The sequence below is a fragment of the Pleurodeles waltl genome, chromosome 6, assembly GCF_031143425.1.
Source record: "Pleurodeles waltl isolate 20211129_DDA chromosome 6, aPleWal1.hap1.20221129, whole genome shotgun sequence".
NCBI classification, from domain to species: Eukaryota; Metazoa; Chordata; class Amphibia; order Caudata; family Salamandridae; genus Pleurodeles; species Pleurodeles waltl.
Genome location: NC_090445.1, coordinates 1,424,143,192 through 1,424,162,768, shown reverse-complemented (window position 1 = coordinate 1,424,162,768; position 19,577 = coordinate 1,424,143,192). Strand labels below are relative to the sequence as shown.

Sequence of the window (19,577 nt, the reverse complement as noted above, 5' to 3'; positions counted from 1 at the left end):
GACTAGTGCCGCCAGATGACCTAGGCCCTCTGCAGTGGGCCCAAGGTGTGTTTCTTATCTGTGCGTAAAGGATATAACACGATCGCACGGAACTCCTGGATAGGTGGGTTGTTGTTGATGATAGTTGCTGAAGGCTAACAGTGGATATCAAGTGTAGAAGATGCAACAATATGCTTAGATACAATGACTTGGAAATTGGGCACATGGTACTGTTGTTCTTACTTGTGTGTGGAAATGATGCTGTAAGACCTTGCCCAGATGGACCTTCTACTTTACGGAAAACTAATAAACCCTGTTTACAAAAAAAAAGGTGGTTGAAGAGGACCTAGCCATGAATAAAGAGTTCACCTAACTAGGCACAAAGTTAGAAATGTCTTCAGGATGCTGAACATTGTGTGTAGGTCTCAGTACAGCACCAACACCAAGATGAGACTTTACAAGAGCTACGTATTGATCACAATGCTGGGGGAAGATGAAAAATGACACACAAAACTGTCAATCTTACATACCAGTAACTTGAGAAGTACTATGTGTATCCTCGGACCATATATCACCTCCAACCAGGAATTGCTCACCAGATGCAAGGCAGACAGCATGGATACTATCAGTATTAGAAAATGATGGAAGTGGATAGGACACACCATCAGGAGCACAAGATTCCATCACAAGAACAGCTCTCCACCGGAGCCCAGAAAGCAAACAGAGGAGATGCAAGTCAAAAGACACCTGAAGGAGAACTGTGGAAACAAAAATTAAGACCCCAAAACATGGCTGGGGCACCATACAAAAAGTTGCCCTAGGCAGACAGAAGGGGAGGTGCTTTACTGCTATCCTACCTGCGAGTCAGCATACAGAAAGTCTAAAAAGGATAAATTTGTAAAGACACAACATATAAGACAAACATACTTAATGTAATCTCACTGGAACTGAAATTTGGCAGAATTCTGTATACAATGTTAATGTATGTTTTCTTTAGGTTAATATGACCCAATTAAAAAAAAAATAAAAAAAAGTAGAGGAGCTCACTTACAGCTGGTAGAGTTGGCTAGGTGTAGTATGTTGTGCAATTCAGCTCAACTAAAGGCACCACGCATTTAGAAACACTGCTCACGAATAATAGTAATATTTAACAAAGGCGATTTGCTTGCTAGCTGGCACACCTTCTGTTTTTCTCTGGAGGTTCCGTCCTCGATCTTGGCCAACCAGATAGTTTCATGCTCCAAGGCTCCCAGAAATGTGGATGTCACAAACCGAAGCAACCTACAACCTGGACAAGAGTCAAGCCTCTGACCCTTTTGGCCTACAACTGAGCTGTGGCATGACACCTCTTCCAAGGGTGTCCTCTTGTGGAATGAGGTGGGCTTCTCAGTGGTTCATTTTGCTGTGAAACGTTGCAGGAAGTTATCACAAAGCTGCCATTGGACATTTGTAGATACATTGAGTTTTTCTGTTCCCCAAGCACACAAGCAGGAAGAACCATCTGGACAACTGTCATACTCTCCAGTCACAATAACCTTCTTCCGTATAGAAGTGTCTTTTGGGATTCTGAAGCCATTTTTTGTTTTGCTTGATGCTAATGAGCAATTGTTGCAAATAACATTTCGAGATTTTATAATTTTGCAATAAAGTGCACTATTGTGTGTTCTCTGGCTTGTAACCTTGTGCGTCTCAACTGGATTTTAGAAGAAAGCTAAACGAAGCAAGTCGAGGTACTGGTGCAGCTAGGAGTAGGAAGAGAGTGGCGCATCAACCCTGAACCAATTAACAACACCTGTGCTAGAGTAAGGCAATATTAAGCAAGTGACAGTGGTGACAATGTCACAATGAATGCAAAAGCATCTAATATAGCACCATTTTTGTGTAAAGGACAGTAAAATATCACTTCTCCTAGGTTTACTTCACATGTTCAGATGTTAGAAGAAGTCTTTGTGTGGATGCACAGCACAATGCTCTAAGACACATGAAGGGGCAGCCCCAGTGGTGGTCCAGACCTGGCAGGATCTCTCACTAATGAATCTCAAGGTGGCAAGTTAGAGATGGCTACAAGACACACAGTCTGATCAATGTCTCTACTACCCTCAATTACTCCAGCGTCTAAGAGTACTGGGTCTAAACAAAGAGATGCCCCTGAGGGCTGGACCTCAGGCCACAATTGGGTCTAAACAAAGAGACGCCCCTGAGAGCTGGACCTCAGGCCACAACTGGGCACTTAGGATTTACTACTGTATTGGCAGGTAAATATTTGAAACATTTGAATGTATTAAGTTAATGTGCCATAACACATTTGCAATGCATTTTGGTCTTTACCCCACCATTATTCCTGACCAATAAAATACAGAATTATTTATATGTTTATTAAATGTATTTAATTAAGAAAACATTACTATAATCCTAATGCTTAGCCCAGGGCTGGACTGGGAACCAAAATCAACCCTGGCAAATTTTGACAGACCAGCACTCATAGGGTGCTTAGCAAGCGAGCCTGACCACTACAATGGGGCTTGAGGGGGAAGGGGGAGTTGTCTCCCACTCACCCCCAAGAACATTTGGGGAGGAAATAGCAAAGAAGATGCATTCTACAACACAGTTTTGATTATATATTCAATTGTATTTGCTTTTAAAGCATAGTAAATGATGACCTTACAGTGCACCAGGATACGACAATTTTTATTCGATTTTTGGATGATTCCCTCACCATCTCCTAATAACAGTGCGCCTCAAATCTCCATAGCGCCTCTCTCATATGTAGTTCATTTGTTTCATAGCGCCTCTCTTACCAGCAGAGGTTGTTGGAGCACTTTACATCACACATACATACAGAGACAATGAATCACAGGTGTGTAAATCAGTGTATAAAAATGTTACATAAGAAAAAGGGGACTACAAGGTGTAGGATTCACATAATGGTAGGCATTTTTTTAAGAGTGCTTGGTCTGGAGAAATATCAACTCAGGATATAGAATGTAATACAGTGGTTAGGGTTGACTTTACTAAGAATGTATTTCTACTCAACAAACCCTTTTTAACAAAATTAGGATAATCGGAAGCTGTGAAAAATATTTTTTTTACTTGTACTATGCAGTTTGCATGCAGCTCTTTAATGGCAGTTCGTAGCTCACTGTGCTACATTAAGATTATAACTTATGAATTGCAGAGTTCCAACAGATTCTCTGCAACAAAATAAGTAACCCACTGAGCATTGCACTTAAATACTGTTCTGTTATCTGCATAGTACACATTATTTGCAGCAAGAATAGTAACCCTCTTCACTACATTAAACAAGTCAAAAGTGCTGCTTGAAAAAACATCCATCTCGCACCAGCTGCTACATTAATCACCAGAAGTATCTTGGCACTTTTACTGCTGGCTGAAAACTATTGGATATACAAGGAATTCTGCAGTGCTTTTAAAATTGCTGCACTGCTACAAAACCGGTTCCACCCTTCCAGCATCCAGAGGAAACACCCGATGCCTGATACAGCCAGTCCATCCTTGGCTTAGCCTGTCCAATGTTGATAAATCATTAATTAAATTGCATTAGTGTGTCTCACCCTAGTCCTTATCCTACCCATTACTGTAATCATTGTATGTTGTTAAGTAAGCTAAATTGTATGAGACGTATTCAGAGCAAGATTGACAGAAAGAGGAGGCCATGGCACAGCATGCCAACTGAGATCTAACATGGACCACAATGAGAATGTTACTGCTGAAGAAGTGTCTTGAGGGCCTGGAAGGCGATCCAAGTGAGTGATATGTTTCCTTCCATGCTGCAGGTCAACGCTCAAGTAATAACTGGGCCATGGATTATTTATTTAAAGACATTTATAGAGCACTGACAAGACCCCAGGGTATCAGAGCACTTTTCAAACATTGTCAAAGGCAGTGTTGGATGTGGGCCCGCTGCTGTGCTGAGTGTTTTGTTATGTGGGGAACCTTGATAGTGAGGCAAAGAGCTGGGGGTTTCACTGTCTGTGTTGCCCACCAGATTGTGGTGAGCAACATCTTACTGAGAAGTGGTGTAATTGAGTCCTGATTTTACCTTGCCCCTGATACGGGCGATTTGAGAGGACTATGTCTGGCAGAAGGAAAGACAGAAAAAAATAATTTCTCCACAGAGTGCTGCACAAAAATGAAGGAGGGGAGTTACTCCTTGCAATCAATAGAGAAAAAAGACAATATGCCATGCATTGTTATCTAATGGAGGAGACGGGCTACATTGAAACAACGTTGAAAGACATTATGAAAAAATATGATGGGCTGCCTGGTATGACAGTAACATTGGAACAAAAAGTGGATGTCATTGTAAAAAAGGCCACAGGATTTGAAGGATCAGACATAACAGAAACACAAAGATTCAGGAGGCAAAGCCATTCAACTCGAACACCACTGAGGACCTGATGGTCCTTAAAAGGAAGACTGAGATGTTGAATAACCTGTGGAAGTCACTGTGTCCAATCTTTTTGAGTTGAACTCCTCAGATCTGTATTGACTTCCTGGGTAGACTGAAGCACAAGAGCCAACACACTGTGTTAAACGCTTTTATGCCCAGCAGAAATTGATCCAATGCAGAAGTGCTAGCAACAGAGGTTGTAAATCATCTCAGGTGAGAGATCAAAAACCGAGGGGAAGTGGTGTGGAAACAGGTGGTGACATGGGAAGAATCAAGATTGTCTCTGTTCCCAGGCATGATTCCACAATCATGACCAGAAAGAAGGAGTTGATGAATATTAGGCAAGAACAGAGAAACAGGGACATGACTGCATCAGTGGGGTATCCAATACCCCTTCATGCTAAGCAGCAGGCAAGGAGGTTCTGGACACTGTGGGTCTGAATATAGTGTGTTTGAGGGGTGGTGCAAGGAGAGCTGGTGAAGTTTATTGTAGATGGGGTTACGGATTAAACCTTTGGCGCAGCGAGCTGGAAGGTCCTCACTGGGGAGACAGCGTGGATGCCCCAGGTTAATACCTATTCGATTATTATTCTTTTGTTTCTCTGCTACCCTTTCCTTTCTATAGTTGCTCTGTCAGTGCTGAGGTTGAAACTATGCATTGATGTTTACTCCAGTCACAACTGTTTCCTACCTCTGCCGGGGATGGTACTTTGGTGTAACGTACCTGTATAGTGTTCATGCTTAGTCTGTGAAATTTAAATGAAACAGATTTACGTATAAATTAAATTATGTAAACAATACATTAGTTGGATTTTAAAAATAAATTACCCATACCTAACCCTAAACTGATCCCTATCCCAACCCAGACCCCAGTCCATTACATGGCGAATCGTAAATAATACATTTATTTTTAATTAACAGCAAATTCAATATGCGTTGTATTAGTATTTATGTTTACATATATTATATTTACCCTAATTTAGTTTGAAATCATAACCCTAAACCTAACAATGGACATTTTTTTATAAGAAAGTAAAATTAAGTGAATTTTTTTAATTAACATTTCATTATATGGAATTAAGGTAAATCAAATTAAATTATTAAGTATATAATTCATGATTTGAATCTAATTATTTTTCGAGCTGATATTGGATAATGTAAGGGAAGGAGAGGTAATGGTGTAGTATCAATTCTACTAGGGTAGTGGTCCCCTGCCACTAAGATCCATTGAGACTACAGAGACAAAGTGAGAATTCTAAGGAGGAACTGGGTGCAGGAGGGAGAGCCTGAGAACGTCAAGATAGTGGGCTCCCCCTTAGCTGGGCTTCAAGCTCTCTCACACCCCTGGGTACTCAATTCTTTGACTGCTGATGCCAAAGTGGGAATGTTGCATTTAAGCTTTCAGGCCCCCATGTGAATCAAAGCCACAAGTAGTGGTGGCCAACCCACATATTCCATTAGAAGAAATCCGTAGGGTGTTGCATAACAGGCAGAACAAGGATACTGCCCCTGACCATACCGTGGAGACCATTTCAACACCGGTCCAAATCTAGAGCATCAAATCCAGCAACCTCGGGTTCATCAATAGTCTTTCTGGGAGTCACATATCTTTTCATCATCTAGTAGTGCATCCAGGTATTGGGGCTCCCACTCATGCAGACAGCGTACTACCATGCACCACTCACAGCACTACCTGAAGATGCACAGTACACTATAGGTGGGACAGAACACTCCCTTGCAATGCTCGGGCATTTGGGCACTGCCAGCATGCCCAGCAGTCACTGGACTATTGAGTGGTTCACCCAACCACGCTATGTGGAATCACAGTGTTAGTAGAACACACAAAAACAACACACAAAAACAACCCTTAGACAACCTAAGGAAGATTATAGGCGGTAAAGGGGAAAAGTAGCATGAACTACTTGTTGGGGATATTCAAAGGACTTATGTGCAGCATCCAGGGGTGTGAGGAAGAGAAGGTCTTAACCCTATTCAATGTGCCCACCGGGAATGTTCCTGGAGTAGGGACCTAGGCACAGAGAAGGATTGGTGCCTTACAAGTAGACATGGGCTGTGTTGACAGAGGCCTGACATTATGGGCCTGATTACAACTTTGGAGGAGGTGTTAATCCGTCCCAAATGTGACGAATATACCACCAGCCATATTACGAGTTCCATAGGATATAATGGACTTGTAATACGGCTGGTGGTATATCCATCACTTTACCGTCACTTTTGGGACGGATTAACACCTCCTCCAAAGTTGTAATCAGGCCCTATATCTTTGAGGTCCTCAGCTCCAGATTCAAGAATTTAGTGAGTGGCGAGTTTACTCAAACAAGTAGATCCAACACTAGAAAAGGAAACTTCAACTAAATTTACCATGTAATAACATCAAATCTATCAGATATTGAGCTGTTTGAATATGGAGGGACGAGTAACTAAGAGTACTGTTGCAGATAAACAAAATCAATGCTTTGATTTCTACCAAACTACTCCAAAAGAGCAGAGCGCACAGAAACTATGGAAGGGTGAAGCCCGAAGAGCCTGGAGGGTCCTCTCAACTAAAGCTGAAGAAGGATTCAGGCTTCTGGGAAAGGGAGGATGTCAAGCTTAAAGAATAAGGAGGTTCCCCTCAAAGAAAATAATTTATGAATATCACAACTGCACTCATGAGTCTACACATGAGAAGTGAAGGGGTCAAAAGAGAAAGGACGTAGTGAAACTGCACAGTTCAACACCACAAATTACATAATACATTGCTACATCGTCTCATACTATCCCACCCTAAAATTATGCAATATCACAATATACCATAACACCAAATCACAACTGACACACGACGATATACAACCCCATACTAGACTGGAGCATAACAGACCATTTCTCACCATAATGGTGGTGGATGAAAAAACGTGACACCAAACTGTCAGCCTTCAACCATTTCCAACCAGGAAGTCCTCACCAGATGAAAGCAAGAGAGCATGGACACTATCATTATGAGAAAAAGATGGAGATAAATGGGACACACCATCACAAAAGAACAAGACTCCATCACAAGAACAACTCTTCATTGGCCCCAGAACATAAAACCCCATAAAGTAAAATACCATATCACCCATCTTCCTGGCCATAAAGTACATCACTGCATCTTTCAGCCAATTCCTCTTAGCTGCCACTGCGGGTCAGTTTGGCTTTTTTCAGGACCTGGGTTGCATGAACCTTAAGGCATGTGAAAAACACCTACTGCCGTCCCTGGAGCTCTGTACATACTTTGGGATACGAGAAGATGCACTGGTGGGTGTCAACCCTTGATTAATTTGCGAGTACAGGAGGCTTCTTCAGGTGGTGAAATACTGATCAGAAAGTATACTTGAATGGAGTGATAAAGCATTAATAAGCGGTGAGTGACAAATAGCTTTTATCACTTGCCTTAGGATGCATCGACCCAGGTCCTGAAAAAAGTCAAACTGACACTCAGAGGCAACCAAGAGGAACTGGCTGAAACATGTCCACCTATATAATTGATAATGTGTTAGGACATTGAGCCTTTAAGTGCATCCACTAGTGTTTTTAATCTTGTCAAAAGAGTGCCAGTATTAAAGCACACCATAATGGTGGCTACCCTATAGAAAATTTGTATTCACTTTTTTCCTTGGTGAGGGTTTCTCACAATACCAATACTCGCTCCATTGTTATCAGGAGTTGAAGCACCCCCCCCCCGACGTGCTAGGCATCAGGGGTGGGGCCTCTATGATGAAGAATGCCACCAACTAGGTTGGTGGGTGAGGCGTCTTCTACTAAGAAAAAGGTACTCACAAATTTGGGACAGAGTTGGAGGGTATCTTAGTTACCATTACTTGGTGGTAGAGTACTCACTTTTGTTTTTTAGTTGTTACTGTTTGGGGAAAGTGAGTGGGTTCATTTCTCCCTCTCTGTTTTTTGCCATAACTTAAGAATGGTACAACTTGAAAATGATTGGTCCATTTACACAAAAAGAACAATTGAGAAAGAGGAATACTGATGGTGCCCAGGTGATCTGTAAGGGTAACATCCCTGATCTAGATTATATCTATACTGAGATCCGTAGCAGACCTATAGATTTGCAATGACCTTACTTTTTGGACTCACAGCATGTAAACAAACGCATATTTCTATATGCTAGTTTGTATAGGTAAACCAAGTCAGTGCGTAATTGGTGCTTGTTGTTTCGGGTGCGGAGCACCAGCACTTATTTTTGAGGGCCGGCACTTATTTTTCTGCCCCAGCATTTACTGTGAGCAAATGACATATGGGAAAGGCGGAGGAGGAAAAAAACGAAAAAGCGTCACAAAGGAAGAAAGAAGAAAGCTGCAAGAGTGATCTGAAGGGGTGAGGAGTGGCTTTAAATGGATTAAAGAGGCCCGAGATGGCTTCAGGATTATGCTCCTTCAGTATTCCGTGTTCACAAACTTAATTGCAGCAGCCACGTGTTTAAGAGGAGGGCTTTGGGCGCCGGCACGTTTTTATTTACAAATTAAGCACTGACCATGATCAGACCCCAGCAGTCAAATAAACGGACAATACACTACACTGTAATAGAAATCCTAAATTAGCTCGGTTGCAACCAATCACCTACAAAAACAGAATCCACTTTTTGGTCTTTACCTTTGTCAAACTGAAGGGAGGCAGGCGATTTCACAATGCATTCAGCAACTGCAGCCCCACTGCTGCACAGAGTGATTAAAAAGATTCAGTCTTGAACCTGATAAAAACTACCGGACCAGGCCGGTAGTAAAACACAGATCGAGGGTCAGGCATAAAATAAATTAAAGGCCCTGAATACCTCATTAGCAGAACGAAAATCATTATTCAGAAATGTAACGTTTATGGCAAATCCAAGGCCACGCCTAGATATGTCCCCTCTTTTGAAGTGGAAAAGCAAGCAAGCAAGTAGGAGAACGGCCAGAGAGGTGGCTGCCAAAGCCATTAAGAACTCTGAAGCAGCTACAAACTTTTATAGATAAGGCTTGAAAACGTATGCATGTATTGGCAATAGCCCAAGAGCTGCACGAATGTGGCTGTGGCAATGACAAGCAGGAAACTGCTACTCAAGAAAGCCCATCTTAGCACATTGGAAGAGTGGAAAAAGAGATGCTGTGGTCTGAAAAAACTAAAATGGTCCTTTTCCCTTTAATGCAGAGTGCTACATTTGACACAATCTCAAGAAAGAATATCTGTGCTCAGTGGAGGCTGAGGGTAGTTCTGCTCATTATTAAGGCCCTTGGTGCATTCCCCATTTCCACTGGACAAATAGGCTCGTGCAACTGCCTCATTTTCCTTGTAAAGCATAGGAAGGGTGTCCTTATTTATGTCATCTAAGATGTATATGGTAAGGAGATATGCGTTATCATCTTTAGTATTGTGAGCTCAAAACCAGTGCATGGGGTGTGAGCTATGTTTGCTCAGCAAAGTATGGCTGGCTGAATATAGCCTTGGACCATGCTCAGCAGGGCTTGGCTACACTGTGAGTAGCCCAGCTTGCATGCGGCCAGGTCTGATGTGCATGGCCTTTGGTCATGCACCTTTGGATTGGCCAATGGGATCCAAGCACAACCCATCTTGTGGACAAACCATGCTGAGCCCATCTTCAGTGTGGAGATTGATGGTTTGCCACAAGGATTCTCCAGACTCTAAACACAAAACTCCCTAGCCCCAGACCCCACTGTGCGTGGCCTCCAGCTGTTGGTGGAGGAGTGGATGCGATCCTGCTAGCAGCTTCTGTGCCCAGACCCTTATTTGCTCAACCTCTGCTTTGCACAGGCTGAGCCCTGTGCTTTCTCACCAGTGATCCACCCCCTGAGTAACTTCAGAATTTGTAAATCAGTGGCAAGAAAAGGAAATTGTTAAAATACTGTTTTAGTTTTAATTCACAGCTCTTCGTATCAAGATATGAGAATCCAGTATATAAAGTACACTAATGAAATCAGCATAACTTGGGCAGTTCTGTGAGTCCCACAAGAGACACCTGGGCCTTGTTTACGGGGCAAGATCTGCCCCTCTTGGACCTTATATATCCTCCTCGAGGTCAGGAGATGTCCCAGTGTCCAGTACAGCCTCATAACACGTAATTTCAAGAGGCATGATGTTGTGTGAGTAATCTTGTAATGACCACCACAACTAAACCTTTTCCGTTGTTGCCAGGCAGTAAAGATAGTCGTGATCCAAAGATCTCCTATCTGGCACTACACAAAGGGAAAAAACGTTTTCCTGTCCATTCATGTTTCAATGTATTAACCTGAAGGACATGAGGGGATACACCATTAAACTACAAAGAAATTATCAAACTGTACTACAGTTTAACCCGTTCAAGCCTGTCCACCACAGGTGTGTTACACAAACATTTCAAAAACATCTGGTTGGATTTACACTAAACCACAAATAGGCAATGTTCTAAGTAAAACTCTAGTTCCATTGTAAGTTGGGTAGAATTCCGTTCTGCTGCTTTTGCTGGAGGGGTGAGAAAAAGAATAGTAAGGGAAATTGATTGGGAATCTTGAACCCCTTGCCTCCCACACCAGACGACTGACCTGCATGAAACTTGACATCCCAAAATGTAACCATATAAACGAAGCAAATGCCAAATTGTGGGTAGAATTGCCATACAACACTAACGTCATAAGCAAACCAACAAATGCCTTTTCATTGTCACAGCGGAGTGGCTATGGCGATTTAATATGGATAATATATGAAAGGAAGAAGATGGGCCGAGTGCTATATGCTTTATAACAGGCATTTAGCGCAAGGAGCGACCAATATTCAGGAGAGGTGACACCTCATGTGGTATCTAACCAGAAGCAGAACATTACATTTATATAGCACTTTTTTTTTTACTTCTTAGAGGTCACATGTCTGTGGGGAGAATAAAATACCATTACATAGGCTGTGTTGTTTACTTCTGTTAAAATGATTGCACCATGAAATCCGCAAAAAAGTGGAAAGTGATTTGAGATTATGTTAGGCTGTACTGTCCTTTTAACATGACATTTGATCTTTGCACACACTATGTTGCTAACATTTTTAATGCACGCCTTCAAGAAAGATGACTCTTCTCCTAAACTATGAGGCACCCAAAGGAATTGAAACGGCCTTTCTAGCAAAGTGATATATTCTGCTTTATTGGCTACAGCCACGTCACAGCTTCCTTATATAATTTAAGACCCCTTTTCTTTTGCTTCTGCACAGCCTCCACAATTGCAATTTTTTCAAGAATATCCTATTGCCCAACTACCTTCTGCAGGAAAGGGAATCCACTGATATAAAACCAAAAATTACAGTTTTACTCTTTACAAAAAGATAAAATGTATATAGAATGTTCAACAGAGAACAAGCCTACGTCCTTTACTGTGACTGAGGCTTTTATTCTGTTCGACGGGGCGTGTCCACGTCCTGTGCTCTTTTGCACGTGATATTTTTGGGGAACACGAGGGACACTCTCTCTAATGGAGAAAGCGCGCCTTTTAACTGTGCAATAATCTTGTCTGCTACTGGCATCATGTGAGCCATTGCTGAAGTGAACGGTCCTTTAGCCAGCATTTCCTTGCACTAGTGTGAACCTCCGAAAAGCGTCTGAAATTATGTGAAGTTCTCTATAATTACGAGGATCTCTTGCACCGCAAGAAAATAAAAATGCATACTTTAGATGCCCTTAGCAAGTTAGAATGTATGTCTTTGTGGTGCACAGCAGCCTGCAAGAGGTTTATGGTTTCATATACTAATATCAGTGACTACAAGAAATAGAAAAAAGTGCAGTATTGAACAGATCCCCCCACCCGACAAATCTACGAGGACTTTGGGTGATGGGCAGGGGCTCGTTTACCGGGGGATAGCTCTTCGTAGTTTATTAGTGGCCCCGTTCAAGTATGTGTAGTTGAATCATGCCCCATGCACACATACCTACAGAGAAGCTACGTGCTATTCCTAAAGCCCCCCTCCTCGTCGCATCGTGCCTACCTGACCCTCACAAAACGCCTCTGCTTTGGCTTGAACGCCATACCCCTGCACTGGCCAGAATGTAAGCCACCCCAGAGCCCACGAGTGCAGAGAGGAAGTTGCACTTACTTGACTTCCATTCCTCACAGCCCCCGAGTCTGCCTCTGGGTAGCCCGCCATCACCTTGTTTCAAATGTCACTAGCGCGCGCTGCCTCCCCTCCCTCAGTGAAGCCCGTGCTGGTGTCAGGTGGTGCTGGTACTGTGTGTGAGGCGGGTCTCCTGCGAGGTGCTCCTGAACTGTGTGTAAAGTGTGAGGCGCGCTATTCCCCTGGAAGTCCTCAGACTCTTCCGCACTCTGCAGCTCTCAGCAGGTCAGCTGATTACAGTGCGCGCTCCCGAGCTGAGCACGTGTCTCTAGCCCATACACAACAGCCGCGCTGGCTTCTTGTGCTCAGAGGTCTGCTGGCGTTCCGTGGGCCCACCAGCCTTCTGGACGAAGGTCTGAATCTGCTCTAACGACCTCAGATAGGAGGTAACTTCAAAACAATGCGAGCACAACGTAGCAGGAGTCCCGGATGCTCAGAGTCACCCTGTACTAATCTGTTTTTCGCTGCGCACACTGTGTATCCCTGACACATTTTTAGGACAGAAATAACAGTTTAATTGGTTGTGGCGATACAAGAGAGCGCGGGAAGTCATTCTCTCAATGGATATTTTTTGTAAGTTGTATTCTGACAACAAGCATTTGCAATGGAATAGGTCTCGCATTTTCTTGAGTTAGAGCTACTGGCATTGTAAATTGGTAACCGGACATTTCTTGCTGAATAAATTGGTCAACCCTGCCTCATAATTTCGTCTTTTCCTACCATATATTTCATGTGGTCCATCATTTAACTAAAACACTTCCATTTACCTTCTTCCTTTATATTAAAACAGATACAATAATTATATAAACCTTTACCAGAAATAAACTTTTGGCATTAGATGGTAATGCTCAAAACACCATAGTAAAAAATATAATTTGGGACGGATTGGAGGGTGAAAGGAAAGAGGGAGTCAGAAGTAAACAAAGGGAGGACATGTGGCGTAGTAATGGTGTCATGGGCCCTGGAGTAAGAAAGGAAAATGGTTGACTACAATTTTGGTAGGATAATTAGTAATTAGAGATGAGTGAGGTCCATAGGTCACGGGGCCATGGTGCCACTGCACCTGTTGCTCCATTGATAACTAGGCCTCATGAGAGAAAGCGGATGGGGCAGAAAAAGAGAAGCAAAAGGAATTCAACAGACAAAAGGAAGAAAGAGAAGGGTTTGCACAGAAATAAAAGAAGGGAAAGAAAAAATGAGAAAATGAAAATACAACTAAGATAAGAAATAGAGCAAACGTGTGAGACAAAAGAAATAAGGGAGAGAAACAGGCAAACGAAAGATAAAGAGGAAAAAATTATGAAAGAAGTGTGAAAAGAAATAGAAAAATTAACATTAGAAGAAAAAAGAGAGCTAGTGAGATAAACATGCAGCGAAAGATCTAGGGCAAGTATGTTCAGACACGTTTCCCACAGAAGATACAGAATGGGAAAACCACTTTGACACTTAGGGTCCCAACAAGTACTCTTGTGGCTTCCACATACAGACGAGAAAGAGAGGGATTTATAGTAAACCATGAATTGACAGATACAGTTAAGAAAATCACCAGAGAAAGGAAGGAAGAAAGATCTGAAAAACGTCAAAGGAGAAAAAAATAGTGAAAGAATGAATGCCTAATGAAGAAAAAAGAGAGGAACGAAACAAGGAAAGAAATAACCAAATGTTTGCAAGTTTAAAAGAGGAGGTAGCAAGAGGAATAGGGAAATAAAAAAATGAGAGAAGTCGATATAAACAGTTGAAAGAAAGAGCAAAACTATTAAAATATGTGGATTTTAAGAGCTGGAAAGAGAAAAGTGGGGGAGAAAGAAAACATTGAGAGTAAACAGAATAAAGGAAAGACCTGAGTGAGATAGGTCAAACAGGCCCTCCCAAATAAAGATGGCTGCCAAGAATAGATTTAATTGGCTCCCCCATATCCTCAAACAGAAGTCAGAGTGTGGAACAGCAGAAGGCACTGAAGAACAGTACGAGGTGCATTAGCAGAGTTGTATATGAACCCCAATACAGCAATATTGGGGCGCTTCAGATCAGGATTGTGGGCATAGACAGAGCTGTGTCCCAGTCCAGTGCTGGAATAACAGAAAGGCAGCAGGTAAAGAATGAGTAACTGAGCCCCGTGTAATTCCTGGTATTGGAATAATGGGGTGCTGTAGGTTAGGGTTGAGTTGCACTGACAAAGTTGCATGTGGGCTGCAGTACTGGACTAGTAACGGGCACACAAGGTCAGAAGTGAGGTATGTTAATGGAGCTATGTATGGCACCTAGTATTGGCATGCCAGTGTTGCTGAGTGTTAGCCTGGAGGTGCCCTGGTGAAGCTGCGAGTGGGGCTCTGTATAGGAATGGCATTGCCTCTGAACCACAGAAGCGAGGAGTCCTGAAGGACGGTGTATGAGCCTTAGTACTGGGAAGAAATGTGCTCTGAATGTCAGAATTGATGGATTCGGGCGGAACTGTGGTGGTTCCCATCATCAGTGGCATTGGATGTTAGACTCAAGGTGCGCTGGCTGAGCTGTGTATTGCTCTTTTGGATCCAATGTTGGCTTGGCAGTGGGACTGAATATTAGAATTGAGCTTCTGTAATGGAACTGTATGTGAGAGGGGTCCCAATGTAGGAAAGGAGGTGACCTTGCTGGGGTAGAACTGAGGTGCATTGATGGAGCTGCACCTGAGGTCCTAGTACTGGAACAGCGGAGTGTACTGACTGTAAGAACGAAGGTGCTCTGGCAGTCAGCCTGTGTGGGGTTCTGCCACAGCTGAGGGCTTGGAGTGTGTGAACTGAGGTTCACTGCTGGAGCTGCACTTGAAGTCCCCACACTGTAGCAGCAGAGTGGACTGTCTGCAAGAACTGAGGTGCTCTGGCAGACAGTGTGTGTGTGGGGTTCCTGGCACGGGCATGGCTGAGGGCTTGGAGAGTGTGAATAGAGGTGCACTGATGGTGCTGCGCCTGAGGCCCCAGTTCTGGAGCAGCAGAGTGGACTGTCTGCAAGAACTGAGGTGCTCTGGCAGACAGCGTGTGTGGGTTTCCTGGCACTGGAACGGCTGAGGGCTTGGAGTGCGTGAACTGAGGTGCACTGATGGAGCTGCGCCTGAGGTCCCAGTACTGGAGCAGCAGAGTGTATTGACTGCAGGAACTGAGGTGCTCTGGCAGACAGCCTGTGTGGGGTTCCTGGCACTGGAATGGCTGAGGGCTTGGAGTGTGTGAACTGAGGTGCACTGATGGAGCTGCGCCCGAGGTCCCAGTACTGAAGCAGTAGAGTGCACTGACTGCAAGAACTTGGGTGCTCTGGCAGACATTGTGTGTGTGTGGTTCCTGGCACTGGCACGGCTGAGGGCTTGGAGAGTGTGAACTGCGGTGCACTGATGGAGCAGCGAGTAGGATCCAAGTATGGAGCAGAAGTGGACACTGTCTCTAAGGATTGCAGAGCCCTGTTAGAACTGGGTGCTTCGGTTATAAGCAGTTACAAGCGATTCTCTGCCCTTGCTCTCAGCTGACAGGCAGGCACACTTGGTATAGAAAATTCAAGCCAAGGAAGGGCGGGAGCCAGGCAGCTGAGAGAGGGTACAGAGAGCCCACGAGACCAGAGATAACAGCCTGATTTATAGTCTTTTTTTATAACTAAGCTCAGAGGAAGAATGCTCTGCAAATGTAAGCTTTCCTGGACAAGAGAAGGAAACTAAGTAAAACAAAAATTACCCTACAGACCAGATAAACAGATAAAAGCGTAATTGTACAGTAGTTGGTCACTGCTCCCACATGGAGGAGGGAAAAAGAGGTGTAACTGACCACTAGCAAGCAAGGATTTTTAAATGACACTAAAACTAACAAATGAAAAAGCTGGAAGCTCACAGAAGAAGTATACTTAAAAGTATACAAGAGGTTGAACGGTTACGCTCAACGTAACTATTAGACAGTAATACCGGTCAGAATAGATATGGCGGGGGCACCAGAGAGCCTGTGCGCAAGGTGGGCTCAGATTTGTAAGCTCCTGCGGCCCGGGGACGAAATCCATCATAAATATCAGCATTTTGTGCAAATCCTGTATACTGATCAATGGAAACCTGCGATCGGGACTAGTGATCAGTGCTCGGATATTCGCCAGCAGGCAAGAAAATAAAGAAGAAATGCAGAACTCACTATCGGCCTAAGATGGTGGCCGTGATACACCTCGACCGCACCATCACCTGAGAGGAGTCCCACTGGTTAATGTAATTGGGCAGAGAGATCGGAGGAGTTGCCCACTGCTACCGATCCTCTCTTGGAGCCGCACCGTGTTCTCTCGGATACGAGGGTTGGTGGGACCTGGAGTTGTAAGACAGCGGGAGAAAGGAGCGGGGTTGACTGCAGTGCGGAGACTGGACCCAGGAGGCCACAAGATCAGCGCTAGCCTGAGTCCCAGTAGGTACAGGACTTTCTGTGCAAAAACACTATCAGTCCACCAATAAGGGACACTGGAGTGACACAATCTGGGTCGGATTCACCCACATCTGACATTGATTGAAATACTGGTCCTATCATCATTATTGACCACGGTCACGGCCTATCGTGCTAGGCAGTTGCCCCCCCCCCCCCCGGTCTCTAAACAACTCTGCACTCAAGTTATATGATCCAATTTGAGGGGAACGTATCCCACACTGGCCCCAACAAAATGCTAATGATATTACTATACCCACAAGTACCCAGTTACAATTGAGGAAGAACCTGCCTGGCTCCTGGAGAGACCCTTACAGGTTAACCCTACTGTATTAAATACTCCACTAGATACAAGTTTGATGTACAGAACATTTCTCATCTACAGCAGGAGCAACATTTGCTGTAAAATGGGCTCCATTCCAGCAATATTCCACCTATTCTTCATGCGAACAGGAGCATCGCAGTTATCCATAATGGATTGTCTTTTCAGCTACTGGGCTCTCTTAAAGACGATCAAGGTCGATATACTATAATTTGGGGTATGCTAAGATCCCATGCATTTATTATAGCCAACTGTTTTGGCAGACGATCAATCTTTCTTTGATAGGCTGTGGGGGATAATTGCAGACATTGGCCCATGCCTTGTATTGTGCGGTGTGGACTTCAACTTGGCACTAAGGCCCTCATTTTGACATTGGCAGTAAGTACCGCTTACCGCCATGATGACTCCTGCCAAAATACCGGCGCCACAGCAGATTACCACCACCCTTATTATGACCCACACATAGCAATCCGTCACTATACAGCCACACACAAGTCCGTCAGACCAAAGGTCAATGATAAACTGGCGGTAGCAAAACCCACAAAACCCACACCGTTCTGTCAACAGAACTACGTCCACAGCATTATGACCCACGAATCACCAAGGCAGACATTCAATGGCTTTAAACCATTGGCGGTACATACCGCAGCGCTCAAAATACACACAACCTAACAAAACTACACCACATTGGACAATTCAAACTACCCACACCTGACATACATACACACACCACACACACACACCCACACCACTGTAAAACACACAGCCACATTACCCACAACCCTTTACCAATACAAACAAGTGCCACAAGAGTGATAGCAAGACGACAGACAAGACCACAGACATACATCACCATCACCTATACACCGTCCACGCACCCTACATCACACACCCCAACACAGTACCCCACGCACCCTCACCCACACCACTCTCAATACATCCATGGCACCGCAATGACACCCCAGGTTTTCTGAGAGGGAGCTAAGGGTCATGGTGGAGGAAATCATCTGGGTAGAGCCACAGCTATTCCGATCACAGGTGCAGCAGACGTCCAATGCTAGGACGATGGAGCTATGGTGGAGAATCGTGGACAGGGTTAACGCTGTGAGACAGCACACTAGAACAAGGGATGACATTAGGAAGAGGTGGAACGACCTAAAGGGGAAGGTATGTTCCACAGCAGCAAGACACCAAATAGCTGTACAGAGGACTGGCGGTGGACCCCGCCTCCTCCCCCACAACTAACAACAAGGAAGGAGCAAGTCTTGGCAATCATGCATCCTGAGGGCCTCGCAGGAGCAGGAGGAGGACTGGACTCTGGTAAGTCAAATCTCTATTACTATCACACCCCTACCTGCATGCCATCAAAAACGTCCACCCTTACCCTCCCTCCCATCACTTCACCACCTCCCACATACCCCACCATCACAACCCACTCATCACAATACCAAGCCCTGCATGCAACACCAATGCATGGACAGCCTTCACAGACCTTCATGAACACCCATCACTAAAGCATTCACGTTAGAGAGAATCACCAAGCCCACAAAATCACTACTCACACAAGGCAATGCTGCCAGGACAATAACAAAGATACAGGGCGACACACCCATGCACAAGATGACACACACAGAAACAATAACACTGCGCTTACATCCCCACAGGTCCCCCACCTGTCACCGGAGAGGAGGTGCCAGCAACTTCCAGTCCACCCCCAGAAGAGTCCCACAGTGATGACTGGAGCTCTGGACACCTGGATCTGGATGACAAACCTGGCCCATCAGGGATCTCCGGACAGTCGGTAACCCAGGCACAGTCCCATACCACCACACAGCCTCCCCCCTCAGGAAACACCAGCACAGTACCCACCCAGCGGGCCCATACTTCTGTCCCCAGGACACGTCAATCAGCAGTGTGTTCACCACTACAGGGACCCCATGCCACCCCACAAACACAGGACGATCAGGGACCTAGGGTCAGTGGCAGTAGGCACACGGTTCAGGGGACAGAGGCACAGGACAGCAGGGAAGCTGGGAGGACTGCTGTGCGACCAGAGGAGGACAGGCCCAGGGAACCAACTCTCCTGGAGGCCCTCACCAACATCCTGGAAACATACCACCATTCCCAGGAGATGATGGGCCAGATACTGGACAAGTTGCAGGAGATCCAGCGGCTGCAGGAGGGACAGTACCTGGGGATCAGGGAGGACTTGAAGGACATCAACACCACCTTGGTCTCCATTGCAGGGGTGCTGGTAGACATGGCCAACACCATGAGGGAGGCAGTGGCACACCACCGGGCCCCTGACACTAGCCAAACCGATGAATAAACTTCC

General features: G+C 44.6%; 1 protein-coding gene across 2 annotated transcripts in view; it reads right to left on the bottom strand.

Moving 5' to 3' along the window:
* LRMDA (leucine rich melanocyte differentiation associated) overlaps positions 1-12,731 on the bottom strand; it is a 2,333,900-nt gene extending 2,321,169 nt beyond the window's left edge. For both annotated transcript variants that reach the window (XM_069240796.1, XM_069240797.1), the window contains exon 1: positions 12,491-12,731. In XM_069240796.1, coding sequence (XP_069096897.1) covers positions 12,491-12,541 — 51 coding nt within the window. In that variant the 5' untranslated portion in view covers positions 12,542-12,731. The remainder of the gene's footprint in view (positions 1-12,490) is intronic.
* Positions 12,732-19,577: the final 6,846 nt, after the last annotated feature.